The sequence below is a fragment of the Gossypium arboreum genome, chromosome 7 (genome assembly GCF_025698485.1).
Source record: "Gossypium arboreum isolate Shixiya-1 chromosome 7, ASM2569848v2, whole genome shotgun sequence".
Taxonomy (NCBI): domain Eukaryota; kingdom Viridiplantae; phylum Streptophyta; class Magnoliopsida; order Malvales; family Malvaceae; genus Gossypium; species Gossypium arboreum.
This window is the reverse complement of record NC_069076.1, coordinates 22,774,958-22,790,005: the sequence shown is the minus strand read 5'-3', so window position 1 is coordinate 22,790,005 and position 15,048 is coordinate 22,774,958. Positions and strand designations below refer to the sequence as shown.

Genomic DNA, 15,048 nt, shown 5'->3' with positions numbered 1-15,048 from the left:
ATGCAGATAATTTAAAATCGATTTTCAATTTTTGAGAAAAAAAAACAAAAATTAACCAATTTAAGGCTTGACTCTCAAAGTCCCCAGCGGAGTCGCCAAGCTGTCGAAACCATTTTTTTGAAAAAAACTGGGAATCGACTTTGGTTTCGAAAGTGAAAATTAAAACGGGAGTCGCCACCGATCTTTATTGGGTGTGATCGGGTCACCCTTATTTTAATAAAACACTTTAATTTATTAAAATGACATTTTAGTCTACAAAATTTGAGACAACGGGTTCGGGAGTCGATTACGTATGAGGAAGGATTAGCACCCTCGTAACGCCCAAAATTGGTACCTAATTGATTAATTAATGTCTTAATATCGAAAATTAAAAAAGATTTAAAATAAATTTTGAAATACGATCCCTTTTTATGAATGTTTAAATAACTTGAAGTGGATATTAAGATTTTCTTATTTCGAAGGAGTAAAATATCACATCCAACACGTAGGACACGACATTTCCAACCATCGATACCCAAAATCATCTCATGATTTTCAAAACTCATGCATTGAAATTTTAAAAAGGATATCCGTTTATTTGGTCAAATGATAAATCGAAACCCAACACGTAGGGACGATTTCTCGAAATTTCAAAACACGAAATATTGCCTTATTTGCAAAAAAATCTTATCTCGAGGTAATAAGATATTATATCCAGTGAATTAGGACAGAACACCTCAAATCTCAGAGAGTAAGTATTTTATTTAAAACTCGTATTATGATTTAAAAGAATATGCTGTTATTTAGGTTAAACGAGAAAAAAATCGAAACCCAGTAAGTTAGAGCACGATTTCTCGAATTTCCAAATACAGAATATTGCTTTACTTTAGAAAGCACAATTTTATGTGTCGGGTAAAAAAAAATTAATGTAATTATAATTTTTATGGTAAAATGAGAAAACAAATTGCGATCTGATGTACGTAATAAAATAATAACGAAGATGATATAAATACACTAATATTAATGAATAACATAAACTTGCGGTATATAGAGACATATATGAATAAATGAATAGATATATAGTAAGATGAGAATAAAACAAAATAAAAATAAATACAATGATACATGAAATAACAAAGAAAATTCTAGTGAAAACTTAATTTTAAATTGAGGATAAGCAAATAAACATATGAATAAAGAAGCATCAAGTGAATTTATTTTTTATATTTTTAAAATAATAATAATAATAATAATAATAACGATGATAATAAAAATAATGCAAATAAGTATTATGTAAAATATGCACACAAATTTGTAATTTAAATAAAAATGATAAAATAACAATAATAGTAAAAATATAAATAAGTATTGTATGAAACAAAATAATGATACAAAGTAACAAAGAATTCAAAGTTTGAAATTATATAAAGGTATAAACGAACAAATAATAAAATGTGAGAGCAAAAAGAAAAAAACTATAATAATAGTAGTAGTAGCTATGATAAAAGCAATAATAATACTAAATATAACAATAATAATGTTATCAATAAAAATAATAGTACAAAAATAAGAATAATAGCAGTGATAATAAAAAATAGTTTAATATAAATAATATATATATATATTTACATATAATAAAATAAAATGTATAAAAGAGTTTAAATGAAAATTTATATATAAATATAATACAAAGTATAATTTAAGATAAAAATTTAAAATAAGTAATATATAGAAAGTTCAAAACAAATAACAATAAAATAATTTAAAATCATTAACATATAAAAGATATATACAAAAGTTTAATATAAATAACATATGAAATTTTAAAATTAATAATAGTAGAAATGTTTATAACAAATAATAAAGAGAATTTAACGTAATTATCATATAAAACGATACTACTAGATAATATGATAGAATATTGAGATAAATAATATATACGTATATATACATAATAACTTAAAATACAAAGATGTATATAAAAATTTTAAAATGAATAATATGTATAAAAATTTAAAAGAAATAACATATGTGAAATATTTAAAGTTGACGATAATATAAAATATATGAAAAAGTGATGAATAAATGAATGATTATAAAAAGTCGACAAGTAATAAGGTGATAGTAATGAAATAAAAGAATGGAGGAACAATTAACAATTGAGTACAAAAATCAACATAAATATATAAACGAATAACATATACAAACAAATAAATAAATGAATGAACCAATGAATTAAAATAAAATAAAATAAAAGGCTAATTGATTGAAATTTAAATCGAATTAAAGAAAGAAAACAAAAGGGTTGAAATGAAATATGCAAAGGAAATGGAGGGTTAATTAGGAAAATACCCCCCAATCCTCAAGCATATAAAATCCTCTTTAACAGATCAATCAACCCTTCCCCTTTTTGATATTAACCCTAGCCGCTTTCATCCATTCAACCCAAAGAAGACAAATCCAAGCCGCCATGTAGCCACCGCAAACGGTGGCCGACGGAAGGTGGTCCATTCAGATTCTAACTCCGTTCAGACTTGCAATCAAGAATCTAATCTCTATGATAGCAAAGAATCAAAAAGATAGTATCACCCTCTTTATTAGATTTGGTTTCAACAGAGAAGAAACTCCGATATATACCAACGGTCTACGATTCAGGTGAGTTACTCGCTTTTATCCTTTTCTTTTCTTTTTATAAACAGTCCAAAAAATGAAAAAGAAAGAAGAACCACGCAAAAAAAAAAGTGAAATATTGGGTCAAATCGAAAAGAAGAAAAAAAAGAACCGTCACCTCTTTGCTTTGAAAATTTTTGATTAATATTCTGCAACCCTTTTTTTCTTTGTATTTCAGATTTCTTTTTTTGTATCCAAAAAAAAAAAAAACCCCTTTTCAAAGATGAGATTGTGGCTTTTAAAGCCATTTACAAGATTATTTACTCCTATTTTTTGTCGTTTTTCTTCCTCGTTTTTACTGCTTGCGTGCGAATCTTCTTTGCGGTGATGATGAGTGTCAGCGCATGGAAGGCGGGTTGGTGCCCGAACGGTGGTGGTGGCGCGCGTGATGGCTAAAGCTAAGGGGAGTGGCGGCTGAAAACTTGGTGACTAGGGTTTTTTTGGCTGCTGAAAATGTTTAGTTTGTTGGGCTAGGTGGGCTTTAGGTTTTTATTATCCGGGTCATTTGATGTGGATTGGGCTCTTTGTTTGGGTTCAGTAATTGTTTTATTTGGTTTTGGGCGGGCATAATTTGGGCTATACAATATATATATAATAATAATAATAATAATAATAATAATAATGACTATTAAATATCTACTTAATATCAAATATTTATTTTACACTTGGGCACACATATATTATTACATTTGTATTTCATCCCCACCATACACTTGTTATTTTACATTTATTCATCATATAAATATATTATAATATAATTATTTATTTAATAAATATCTTTCACTAAATAATAAATATCCATTTAATATCAAATACATATATTACAAATGTATGTATTTTTTATTAATACATTTGTACCAAATCATTATCATACACTTGTCTTTATTTAATCTATTCATCATATAATATCAATTTAATAATAATAAATACATTAATTATTTACTTAAATAATAAATAAATACATACATGTATTACAAATGTATGTATAATTCTTATTACACATGTATTTTATTTTTGCCATACACTTGGCACTCCTTTGGCTTATTTGCTTAATTAGTCCTTTCAATTTCTTTATCCTATAATTAAACTTTTACACTTCATTCAATTTAATCCTTTTATCTAATTATCCTTTATTTAAGCTAATTTGCTTCATTAAACTTTAATTAATCACTCTCTTAACTTCGTAAATATTTTTAATAAATATTTACAAATCTATTTTTCAGAAACAGAGACCCAAAAATGTACTTTTTTGATAACTGTAAAAATTCGGGTCATTACATTGATGTTGTGTTGTTTGGCTGAATGATTATGAGCCTTAAAGAGGGTCATTGAACAGCCTTTGAGGTGTGAAAAGTTAGTCTTGAAATATCCCTTGTGTATGAACATGTCTAGCCGATTGGTCACTAGGTGTGAACACCAAGTATGAACGGTTTGATGAGGAACTTGGGAAGTGGTTCGACCACCTTGGGAAATTTAAGTTGCTGGTGTCTCTTGGCCGAATAGTCACCTTAAGATTCCATGGATCAGCCCTCCATTCAAAGAAGATAACCGTACATGTATCCTAGCATACTATGAACCAAGCCGTACATGTACTTGCATTAAGTGCTCTTCTTCACATTCGGCTGCACCTATAAAACAAATGAACTCATTAAATCCAAGGCATATTCAGCTGATTCATATTTAAACATCATCTAGACGACTTAAATAACATACTAAGCTAAAATAAACACACTTAATTATGGACTAGCTAGTATAATAAATTCGGCTAGCTCAAACATGTGAAAACAATTAATGAACTGATTTGAGTTAGGGAATTCAGATATGAGCTGTAACAAATTGAATAAAATAAAACTAATACTTAGTTTATTAAAATGATAAAAGAAATGAGCTGGAGAGAAACTAAAACGTGCTCAAACGAGTTGAATTAAACTTAAGGGAGCCGTTTTGAGCTGAGGGAAGCTCGGGGAGCTATGGATGAGCTGAAGTCGGACTTGCACTAGGATGCAAGGAGCCTTTAATGAGCTGGCCTGAACTTCTCCTTTAACATAAAGCTCGTTTTCATTCCAAAGTCAGAGCAAATAAAGCTTAAACAGCTTCTTGAAGGCATTTAGCTCGAGCTCGAGTCATGGGTCTTTTGGAAAACTCGATGGGATCAGGATTAGAGCTTGTTGAGCCTCGGGGCATGGTCATGTCAGACTATGCTTCAAGTATCAACACTTTCAACTAATCCTCCCTAGTGTGAGTGCCATGAGTCAGGTGCAAAATAAAAAAAAAAACTTTTTTGAAAATTAATTTTATTTTAAAATTGAAATAATTTAATCTATCAATTTCAAAACTGAGCATTTAAGTACGATGAAAAGTCATCACTTCCTTAAGAATTTAATTAGCTAAAAAGTGATTTCAACGTTTGGTATGTTAAATTTTATTTACTTTTATTGGAATCTAACTTCCCATTACCAATTACTTTTTCATGTAGATTGAAAAGTTAAAAAATACTAACCAAAATTAACTCTATTATATTGGTTGAAGATTAAGCTATTGCCTTATTGTCTCATTTGTCCTATTACTTGATTTTTTCTATTATTTCAACAGATTTTTCACAAATTTTATATGTACATATTTTTTAAAATTTATTCGAAACAAATTTTATATATTCATAATTTTACATGTGTATTATTATATTTATTCGAAACAAATTTTATATATTCATAATTTTACATGTGTATTATTATATTTACAAAATATAAGTAGGACAAATTTGAAAGAATTTTGCTTTCAATTAACATTATAAATTTAAATTTTTAAAAATATCAATTAAAATTTATTATTAAATATTTAATACAAATATTTTTAAGAATAAAATTTATTATAAAAATTAAATATATGAATATTATTTTTATTTAATAAGAGTAAATTCATAAATTATCATTACATTCTTGAGAAAGTACTTAGTGAATAATGCAACTTTCCCGACAATCAAATTCTTGTCAATTATATTTCAAAAAATCACATTTCGTTGAAATCATAACATGAAAAAGCACCCAACACTACCTTAGGCTTTGCTTGGTAGAGTGGAAAGAAAATCAGAAAGATGGAAAATTGAAAGGTAGAAAAATGAAAAGAATGAAAAATATAATTTTTCTTTCTTAGGTGTGCTTGGTAGGAAGGATAGAGAAATAGGAAAAAATAAAGGTAATTTTCTTTCCATCCATTTTTTGGTAGAGTTGAAAAATAAAAGGAATAAAATAAAACATTTGAAAAATGCATCATTTTGAATTAACATACACTTCTCTCCCATTTTCTCTCCTATCATCGTACCAATTTGGAAGGATTAATTTTTATGCATTAGGATTGGAAATGATCATTTCTTCTATTTTCTTTCCTCTGATTTTTCTTCTTAACCAAACATACTCAAATTTTATTTTCTTTCAAAATTTTCACTTCCTCCTCCCATCCCTCCACTTTTCCACCCAACCAAGCACACCCTTAAGGATAATTAATCACAACATTAATGTTTTTGTCAATTTTACATTTTGATTAGTATAATAACAAATTTAACCCTCTAAATTTACTCATCCAGTCTATTTTAATATATACATTTTAAGCTAAAATTTTCTTTATATATTCTTTTTGAAATCTTCAGTTTTTCAAAATTTCATAATCTTTTCACACATTCAAAAAAATCATAACCAAATAGATTGGTGGATATATAAAAATTGAGGGTATAAGTTGTTATTATATCAATTAAAATTATGTATAGTTGATGGTAAACATTAATCATCATGATTAATTGTCCCTAGTTGTTCACTTTTCAAAATTGATAGAGATTAAATTGCTTTGATTTTTTTTTTTGAGAAAGATCATTTTGCTCAATATCAAATTTGAGAGGGACTAGAGGTGTTTTTACCCATAATTCATGGGCACTTTTGTCCCTTTACAAATTTATAAAATTTTAAATTAGTATATGATAAAATTGTACTTTGACCCTTAAAATAATAAAATTTTGATTTAGTCATTTAAAAAATTAAAAAATATAAGCTATTAAAACAACGAAATTATATTTTATCTATTTTATGTAACTTAATTGAAAAAAATTCGCTTCACCCTCCCATAATTATCACATTCATGAAACGCCAAAGTCTTGCCAAATTGCCTTTACATATGTATGTAATGCAGCAATGCAAAATGGGTTAGGCCTTCAGGGGTGGTTGAAGAATAAGACGGAAGGGCTACATTTTATTGAGTCATTGCCCCAATGGATTAAATTGACATATCTTAAAATGGGCTGGACTTGAACCGAAATTTGGTAGGCTTTACTTACTACTAGAACACAGTTCCTATTCCTTCATAGGTTGGAGCTAGGAAAAGAATCCAAGGGTAGAATGAAAAGCAGATCCCCCCCAACTGCCCACACTATTACCTTACCTTCTTGATAAATGTCAGTACAAATTGTTGAATGTTAAAATTGTTGATAATGTTGATTAGGTGCACCAAATTGTCTTGTCTTGTCTTGTCCTGTCCAGTCCAAGAAAAACATAAAAAGAAAGATGCAAGTATCTAATAGAAAAGGTGTTCCTTATGACTGGTTCAAGCAACGTAAAGCAAAGGCAAATGAATCCCATACTTGCTTATTAATCAATACACGTCATTAGAATCATGATTTCATTGGCTTAGGCTAACATAAATATAAAACCAAAACTAAGCTGAGCAAACTGAAAATGAGAAAGAAAAAGAAAAAGAAAAAGCAGTGTTGGTAGCATTGGTCACAGTGTATGATTGTGAATATTTCATTCCTTGGGTTAAAACTTTAACAAATAATAGTGCTTAACGAATGTTATAGTATGAAACAGATGAACTACTGTTGATCATTCACAATCCTAACTCACCATTATTAGACCAGGGCATTGCGTAGGGCTTACTCAAACATATATATATATATATATATATATATTGTAGTATCATTTCATTTGTGGGGTACACCTCCAACTCCAATCAAATCTGTATTTTAATCCTCACCACCCACCTTCCTATAAAGATGATCATTAAAGGCCAATTTTTGAAATAATTGACACGTAATAAAAATCATGCATTAATATATAGCAAGTCATCAAATTAAAGGATGAGTTTGTCTTCCATATATTATTAATTACGAATACAGCCCTTGTGCGTGCCTTATATTTATTAATTATTCAAATTATAATGTAAATGTTTTAATATATCATTTTTTTAATTATATAAAATTTTGCATTTTATAATTTAGGAATTTAGATTTATTGGTAGAATATTGTACTCTTAATTGTATTTACCAAGGCTATATTGACTTTTCAATTGTATTAAATTTTTTTGTTAAGTAATGAAATATTTACCAATATGTTGTAATTTTATTTTGAAAAGTATCGTGAGAATAAAATTTAAAAATTCTCACAATTAAAATATTCTAATTAATACTTAAAAAAGTTAAAATATGGATTGAAAGCTCAAATAACACAATAAAATTATATTTATAATTCCTCAAATACCTTACAATACATAAATTAAACCTATTTAATAATTTCATAAACACTAAGTAAATACAGAATAAAACAATAAAGAGTCAGTGTTGACCAAAGATGAAATTAAAATTTTAAAACAATTAATTAAATAAAATTCAATTTTCCATTTAATTATAGATCCTATTTGATATGAAATAAAATTTCTTGTACTAATTAAACAAATCATTGTTAAAATTACATCAACTACATTTCATCTTTCTTCGTTTTGGAAACAAAAAAAGAAAAAGATTAGTACCTAATTCCCCATTTATGATGTGTTTCTACACTTAATTTCATTGCCTTCTTAAACACTTTCGACATTTGATCCAGCAGTTTGGAATTAGTCTTTACATCCCCTTATAAAATTTGAAACCCACATAGAAAATAATGATTAGTGATTAAACTATATATGTATATATATAAATCAAGAGAACCAATTAGTGATTAGGTGGCTAAAATGCCTACCGTTTATTAGGAGCTTATAATGTCTAAAAATAATTACATTTATATTCATATAACGTTTCAGACTTCGTTAGAAATCTAATAAGTTGGTTGTTTTTTTAGAGAAAACAGAAAAGATACCATACTCATGAGAAAATGACAAATATCTCCCAATTAATCTCAATGGCTCTTTTAGGAGCCGATTTTATTATATATATAAATACATTATATATATATATATATATATATGACAACAGTTTAAAAACTTCATTTATTTATTTTTCTCCATCAAGAAGCAACAACAGTAATACACCATAATAACATTCAATCCCGGACCATGAAAATAGTGTTTCTATTTATGCTTGTTTTAGCCAAAAGATCAGTCCAATTATTAACTTCCCATAAGGCATGAATAATTTTGACATAATAAATCAATGTAATACAATAATTAATAACTTTGAAATTTCATCATATTTCTAAAATTGAGGAAGTAATTCAAAACACCATGAAATAATAATACTGAAGTCCAACTCAACAATTAGATTATGACAATTCAACCACTAATTTAATGGCATCAAGCTTAGCTAAATAAGTATCGCGGCAATAAAAAGGTTCGGAGAATAGAGCAATCCTCTTACCTAATTCATCTCTAAGAGCACCACCGCAATTAGCTTGATGCAAAGATTCTTTTGAGGCATTGCAAAAAGCTTAATTATTACGTCCCAATTATATATATATATATATATATATCATCGATAGTTCTAAAAGTGATATACATATTACTATGAATAGTTCAATCACATAAAATTTAGTACAAATTAAAAAAAATTTATTTGCTTCCTTTGGCATTTAGCATAAACTAATATGCTATAATAACACTAAGGCTTCCTTGGATGCAATCGGGTTTCAGTGTGTTGGTCATTTTAGGCTAAAAAAAATTGCAACTGAAATGTTAGTAATAGAGGTGATCATGGGCCGAGCCCAAACAAAATTTTAGGCCCGTCAACTAGGCTCGGGCCTGGCCCGACCTGAAATATGAGCCTAAAAATTTATCCAAACTCAGCCCGAAATAAAATTGTTAAGCCCAAGCCCGGCCCGGCTCGACCCATATTAATTTTTTTTTGCTTATTTCATTAAATAAAAATTTTAAAAATATAATAAATCAAATATATTTAAAAACATAAAAACAAATATTAAAACAAATAAAAATGATACTAAAACAATTCTTAAAACAATACACAAATTGACAATATAATAAAAAAATGGTTATATTAAAATTTTAAAATGATTAAAAATAAAATAAAAAATATATTAATATATAATTCGGGCCGGGCTCGGGCCAAAAAATCTTACCCGAGGCCCGGCCCGTTTTCTAAACGGGTCTCATTTTTTTGCCTAAGCCTATTTTTCGGGCCTATATTTTTACTCAAACTCTACCATTTTTCGGGCGGGTTTTCGGGCCTGGCCGGGCTGCCCAACCCATAATCAGCTCTAGTTAGTAAACACAAGGCTGTTTAGAAAGCATTTTTTAGTTCGATGAAAATGCATTTCACCTCACTGGAAGCTTAAATCCAGATTGGAGCCTTTTGGTCTAGTAAAAATTTAGCAACTTTAGTTGCTTTTTGTTTTCCTCTTTTACCCATATATTATTTCTTTTCTCTCTTATTCTAGAGTTGCTTCATTATTTTATCTTTCAATAATGTTTTATTTTTCCAGGGCTCAATAATTTCAATAATCTTTCAATAATGAATTAAGCCCTTATAATTAAATATATGATTAATTTTGAAATATTAAATAAAATAATTTTTGAATTTTTCTCAAGTTTTAATTTATTTTAATTATTTATTATTAAAATTATTATTAAAATAAATATAATTGTAATAATTTTAATCATTTATTAATTTTTAAATGTTAAATAATTTTAAAAATTTCTATTATATATCATTTATAATATAATGTCTTTAATAATCATTTTCTATTCTCACCTCACTGTTATAACTGCATTTGAATTCAAACACACACTCCACTGTTGTTTCTAATCTTACTGCTATATTATGCAATCTCATCGTTACAGTAATTAATTTCACCTCTACCGCTATTTTTAATTTCACCAAAAGTAAAAACTAAACCTAAATCTATTTTCAAATAAATATAAAAGCCTTGAACAACTTTTTAACTTGGATAGGAGTGTGAATAACATGGATGGATTAAAAAAAGCATCACTTGTAGCATTCCTATAGCTAAGAGTAAGTTTATGATTGGATGAATAATAAAATAGTGAAATTGGAAAAATGCTTTTTAGTATTACAAATGTTTTGACATCATTAAAAATGAAATTAATTAAATATTTAAGACTTAATTGAGTAATTGGCTCTCAAACTATATTCTTTGTATAAATTAAGTGTTTAATTTTTTAATTATTAGTTAAAATATAATTTCATAGCTAAAGTTAGTCTTTACTATTAAAAAATTAGAGTCAATTAAAATGTGTGATATTTTATTTATTTATCTTTTAAATTTTAATTAATTAATTAATTATTTCTTCTTCGCCACAATCACCAGACTAATCCCAAGCATTAAACCTATCAAATTAATGAGATAAAAAAAAATGTTTTGACAGAAGAGAGGAGAAAAAATGGAGCGGGAGAGAAGGGATTATTTTATTTTCGTTTAATTAGATTTTAATGCTTTGTGGTTTCAAATAAAGAGCGTAATTGAAGAGTTCGCCTTTGAATTAAGCCTAAATTTAATTTTAATTTTTCTAATCTATCTTGGCTGTCATCATCTAATAAAATATGAATCCAAAATTTAACCATAATAAAACAGTCCAAGTCAAAGTCAAAAGGAAAAACATACCTTATTGCTAACTTACGCTGGAAAGCGCATTAAGCCCCGCCAAGCGCCAACATCCTAACAATATTTTCTCCCTCTTTGTCCATTTCTTCCCTACTTTTCAAAGTTTTCTCCTTTCTCCTTTCTCCTTTCTCCTTTCAACTTTCACCTTTTTCCTTTTTCTTTTTTTTCTATTCATTTGCTTTGGTGAGGACTGAGCAACCACTGACTTTCCCTTCCTCAGACAAAAGACATGACAGATAAATCGTGATAGGTTGATAGAGTTATGATATGAGTGAAAGTTAAAAAGAAAAAAAAATCATGATAATGGAATGGGAAGATCAAGAGAATCAAAACCAGAGAGAGATTTTGAATGTAAATGTGAATAATGGTGGAGTAATGTATGTCAAAGTGATGACCGATGAACAGTTGGAGACTCTCAGAGAGCAAATTGCTGTTTATGCCGCCATTTGTGAGCAGCTCGTTGAGATGCATAAGAACCTCACTGCCCAGCAAGATCTCGCAGGCCTCTCCCTTTCTTTTCCCCTTATATTGTTATATGCATGTCATGCTCAAACTTTTTTCATGTTGTCTTTCATTTTTGGCTTCTCTCATCTCATATCATGACCTTTTCTCTTCCTTTTTGTCATTTTCTAAAATGGATGTTGCTGGTTTCCGAGGGTCCTTTTTTTTTTTTTTGTTTTTTTGCCCCATGGGTCTTGTGTTTCTAAGTGAAGTGATGATGGAATCGCTATGGCATTGGCTTTGGCTGCACACTTTTTTTCTGTTTTTAGCCTTTTGGTTTCATTCATCGTCTTTTCTTCCTACGTACTATTAAAATTAATTACTTTTGCTCCTAGATTGAATGAAATTGCTGAATGATTTCAGGGACCTCTATACAAATTAACACTGCTTTTTCCATTATTAAATGTTTGGTTCAGTTGGGTCAATTTCATGTACTGAATTGGGTGCTTTATTCTCTTCCTCTGCCTCGTTATTGCTTATCCTATATATAATTCCTCCCTTCCAGTGCTGAATGAGTTAAATACCAATTTAATGCTTATCTGTTTCCCGATTACCAATATATATATCGGTCTAATACACACATTCAACCAGACAACATTCCAAGTTGAACCGGGTTTGGCGCTTAAACAGAGTCGAACCCAAGTCCTTATTACCAATTGTAGTCTTTTCCTTCTTTGTGACAACTTTAATATCAGAACAATGCTTTATCAAATAATTTAGGTTGCCAATGATTGATTCTTATAATACTCCACCAACAGACCACATGGTTGTTGGCTCTTTCTTCCTGTGTTGGCTTACAATTGATGGCACCATTGGAAGTGTTGTACATGAATATGTTGTTATGAGAGTTAGGATATAGTGAGTTCTGTCTCTGTTGATCTTGTCGGATTTATTTAGCCTTTATAACCATTATGAATTATTAGGAACTGATGATAATGCAGTTTAACTTGGATATCTTGAAATGGTTTCTTGTGACTGAATATTTGATTTTCTAAGACTCAATGTTTGGCTATTGAAAAACTAAAAGTAAAGGAAACAATCATCTGTCTTGCAGGTGGTAGGCTGGGGAGCCTGTATTGTGACCCGTTAATGACATCTGCTGGTCACAAAATTACTGCTAGACAGCGGTGGACTCCAACTCCAGTGCAGCTTCAGATTCTGGAACGAATCTTTGATCAGGGGACTGGAACTCCAAGCAAGCAAAAGATCAAAGAGATAACCTCAGAACTGAGCCAGCATGGCCAAATTTCTGAAACAAATGTCTATAACTGGTTTCAAAATAGACGGGCTCGGTCTAAAAGGAAGCAACTGGGGTCATCATCCAACAATGCTGAATCAGAACTAGAGACAGAAGTCGAGTCACCGAATGAAAAGAAGACGAAGCCCGAGAATCTTCTCTCTGGGCAGAACCCTGCACCAAGGGCTGAAGATCTCTGTTTCCAGAACCCTGAGATAACCTCTGAACTGCATTTCTTGGGTGTAATGTCCAATCCAACTACATTCAACGGTTAGCATATTAACTTCTCCTTATCGCTATGTAAATTGAAAACGTTTTGATGCTAGTAGGAGGATCCTAAAATTTCTGAAATGTAATGAAGGAAAAATCCACTTGCAAAGATGGTTTGTGATAGCATTCTTGTTTCAGGATGTGTGTTAGAATAGATAATTCAGCAAATCTAAATGATGCTGCGGTTATTATATACTCGCTTCATGGCATGCCTTCCACTCTATAGTTAAAACCAATCATTCTTCCAGGAGAAAAGATATCTCAATACGTTGTCTGCAGGTGCTAGGTTGTAATTGTATTTCAGGAGTCCAAAATACCAGTGGTCTTATTACATCCCTATTTAATTGACGCAGGAGGTGAACATCTGTCTGGAAAAATGGGAATGCCTGGGAGCTACAACATTTTTGACCAGGCAGGTGACTACGGCATGGCAGGGTGAGACATGACAGCCAGGTTCTGCACACATGCCATCCGAGACTCGGGTTGGTGGACTAGGCTCGATTGTGGCTTGGTTTAATCATGGAACCATAGCATGCTTAACATAGTAAAGCTAATACTTGTTGTATGAACGTGAAATGAGGCAGTTAAGTTGGAAATAGACTTCCTAGTATGAATTATGAATATTAGTGTGCCATTGTGCCATTGTGCTTTGACTTTTTCTTTTTGGTTGTTTTGTTAATAGAAGGAACTACATGAATGTTTTGGCAAGTTGTTCATTAAATTATATGGTCATGCTTGATTTTGTTGGAGTTGGTGTTTCTTTGGTTTGATTTTGATAGTTAAAACTTTGGACGTGTAACATATGTTGGTTGGGTAATGTAGTGTGTGGGTGCAATCGCAAGCTTAACTCCATTGCATGTAGTATTAGTCTAGAATGAATGTTCATCTTAATCAATTTCTCTCCGATCAAAAAAATTCTTATATAAATGCTTGCAAAAAAGAAACCTATGTAGATAGTTTATATTATCTACATTATTGACTTTTAAAAGATTAAAATAAAAGGTCCATTAACAAACAAGAAAAAAAAAAGTGAATTATCAAACAAGATAAGAAGTTGAGGGTTGGTTGATTCCTCAAAAAAAGTATATGAAGCGTTATTTGTTGGGAGTTGATAAATATTTCTAAACAAGTTCGATATTGTATTTGTAACAGCCTGTTTTTGGTAAAATCAGAACAGTGATTTCGGGACCACAAATGCGATTTTGAAAAAAAAATATTTTTATATTATTTTATGGTCTATAGTATGATAGTATTGTCGTATAAAAATTTCGTAAAGAAATTTTACCGATTACATGTTTAATTTGATAAAGAACCAAATTGCATAAAGTGCAAAAGTTGAGTTCTAATAGCTAAAACGATAAATAGCTATAGAATTCAAAATTTGAGGTCCTTATATGACAAATAGACCATTAAAAATGCTTAGTGGTTAAGGATGATGACTCATCCATGGAAAATAAAATAAAAAATAAAGATAAAATTGGAAAGTGAAATAATAAAAGATGATAAATGATAAAAAATAAAAAATATCATCATTTATATCATCTTTCTGAAATTAAAAGTATG

At 29.3% G+C, this 15,048-nt stretch overlaps 1 protein-coding gene across 1 annotated transcript; it reads left to right on the top strand.

Annotated features, from left to right (window-relative positions):
* Positions 1–11,496: 11,496 nt before the first annotated feature.
* LOC108458313 (WUSCHEL-related homeobox 13-like) lies at positions 11,497–14,234 on the top strand. Its single transcript, XM_017757663.2, has 3 exons — positions 11,497–11,979; positions 13,033–13,485; positions 13,839–14,234. Exons 1-3 carry the CDS (start codon positions 11,775–11,777, stop codon positions 13,922–13,924), a joined length of 744 nt encoding a protein of 247 aa, XP_017613152.1. The 5' UTR covers positions 11,497–11,774; the 3' UTR covers positions 13,925–14,234.
* Positions 14,235–15,048: the final 814 nt, after the last annotated feature.

Bases quoted from the DNA above. Each gene is read 5' to 3' on its own strand.
- LOC108458313 (XM_017757663.2), top strand. From the start codon at position 11,775: ATGATAATGGAATGGGAAGATCAAGAGAATCAAAACCAGAGAGAGATT. The intron at 11,980-13,032 runs GCCTCTCCCTTT...TCTGTCTTGCAG, and splicing joins TGCCCAGCAAGATCTCGCAG to GTGGTAGGCTGGGGAGCCTG. The intron at 13,486-13,838 runs GTTAGCATATTA...TAATTGACGCAG, and splicing joins CAATCCAACTACATTCAACG to GAGGTGAACATCTGTCTGGA.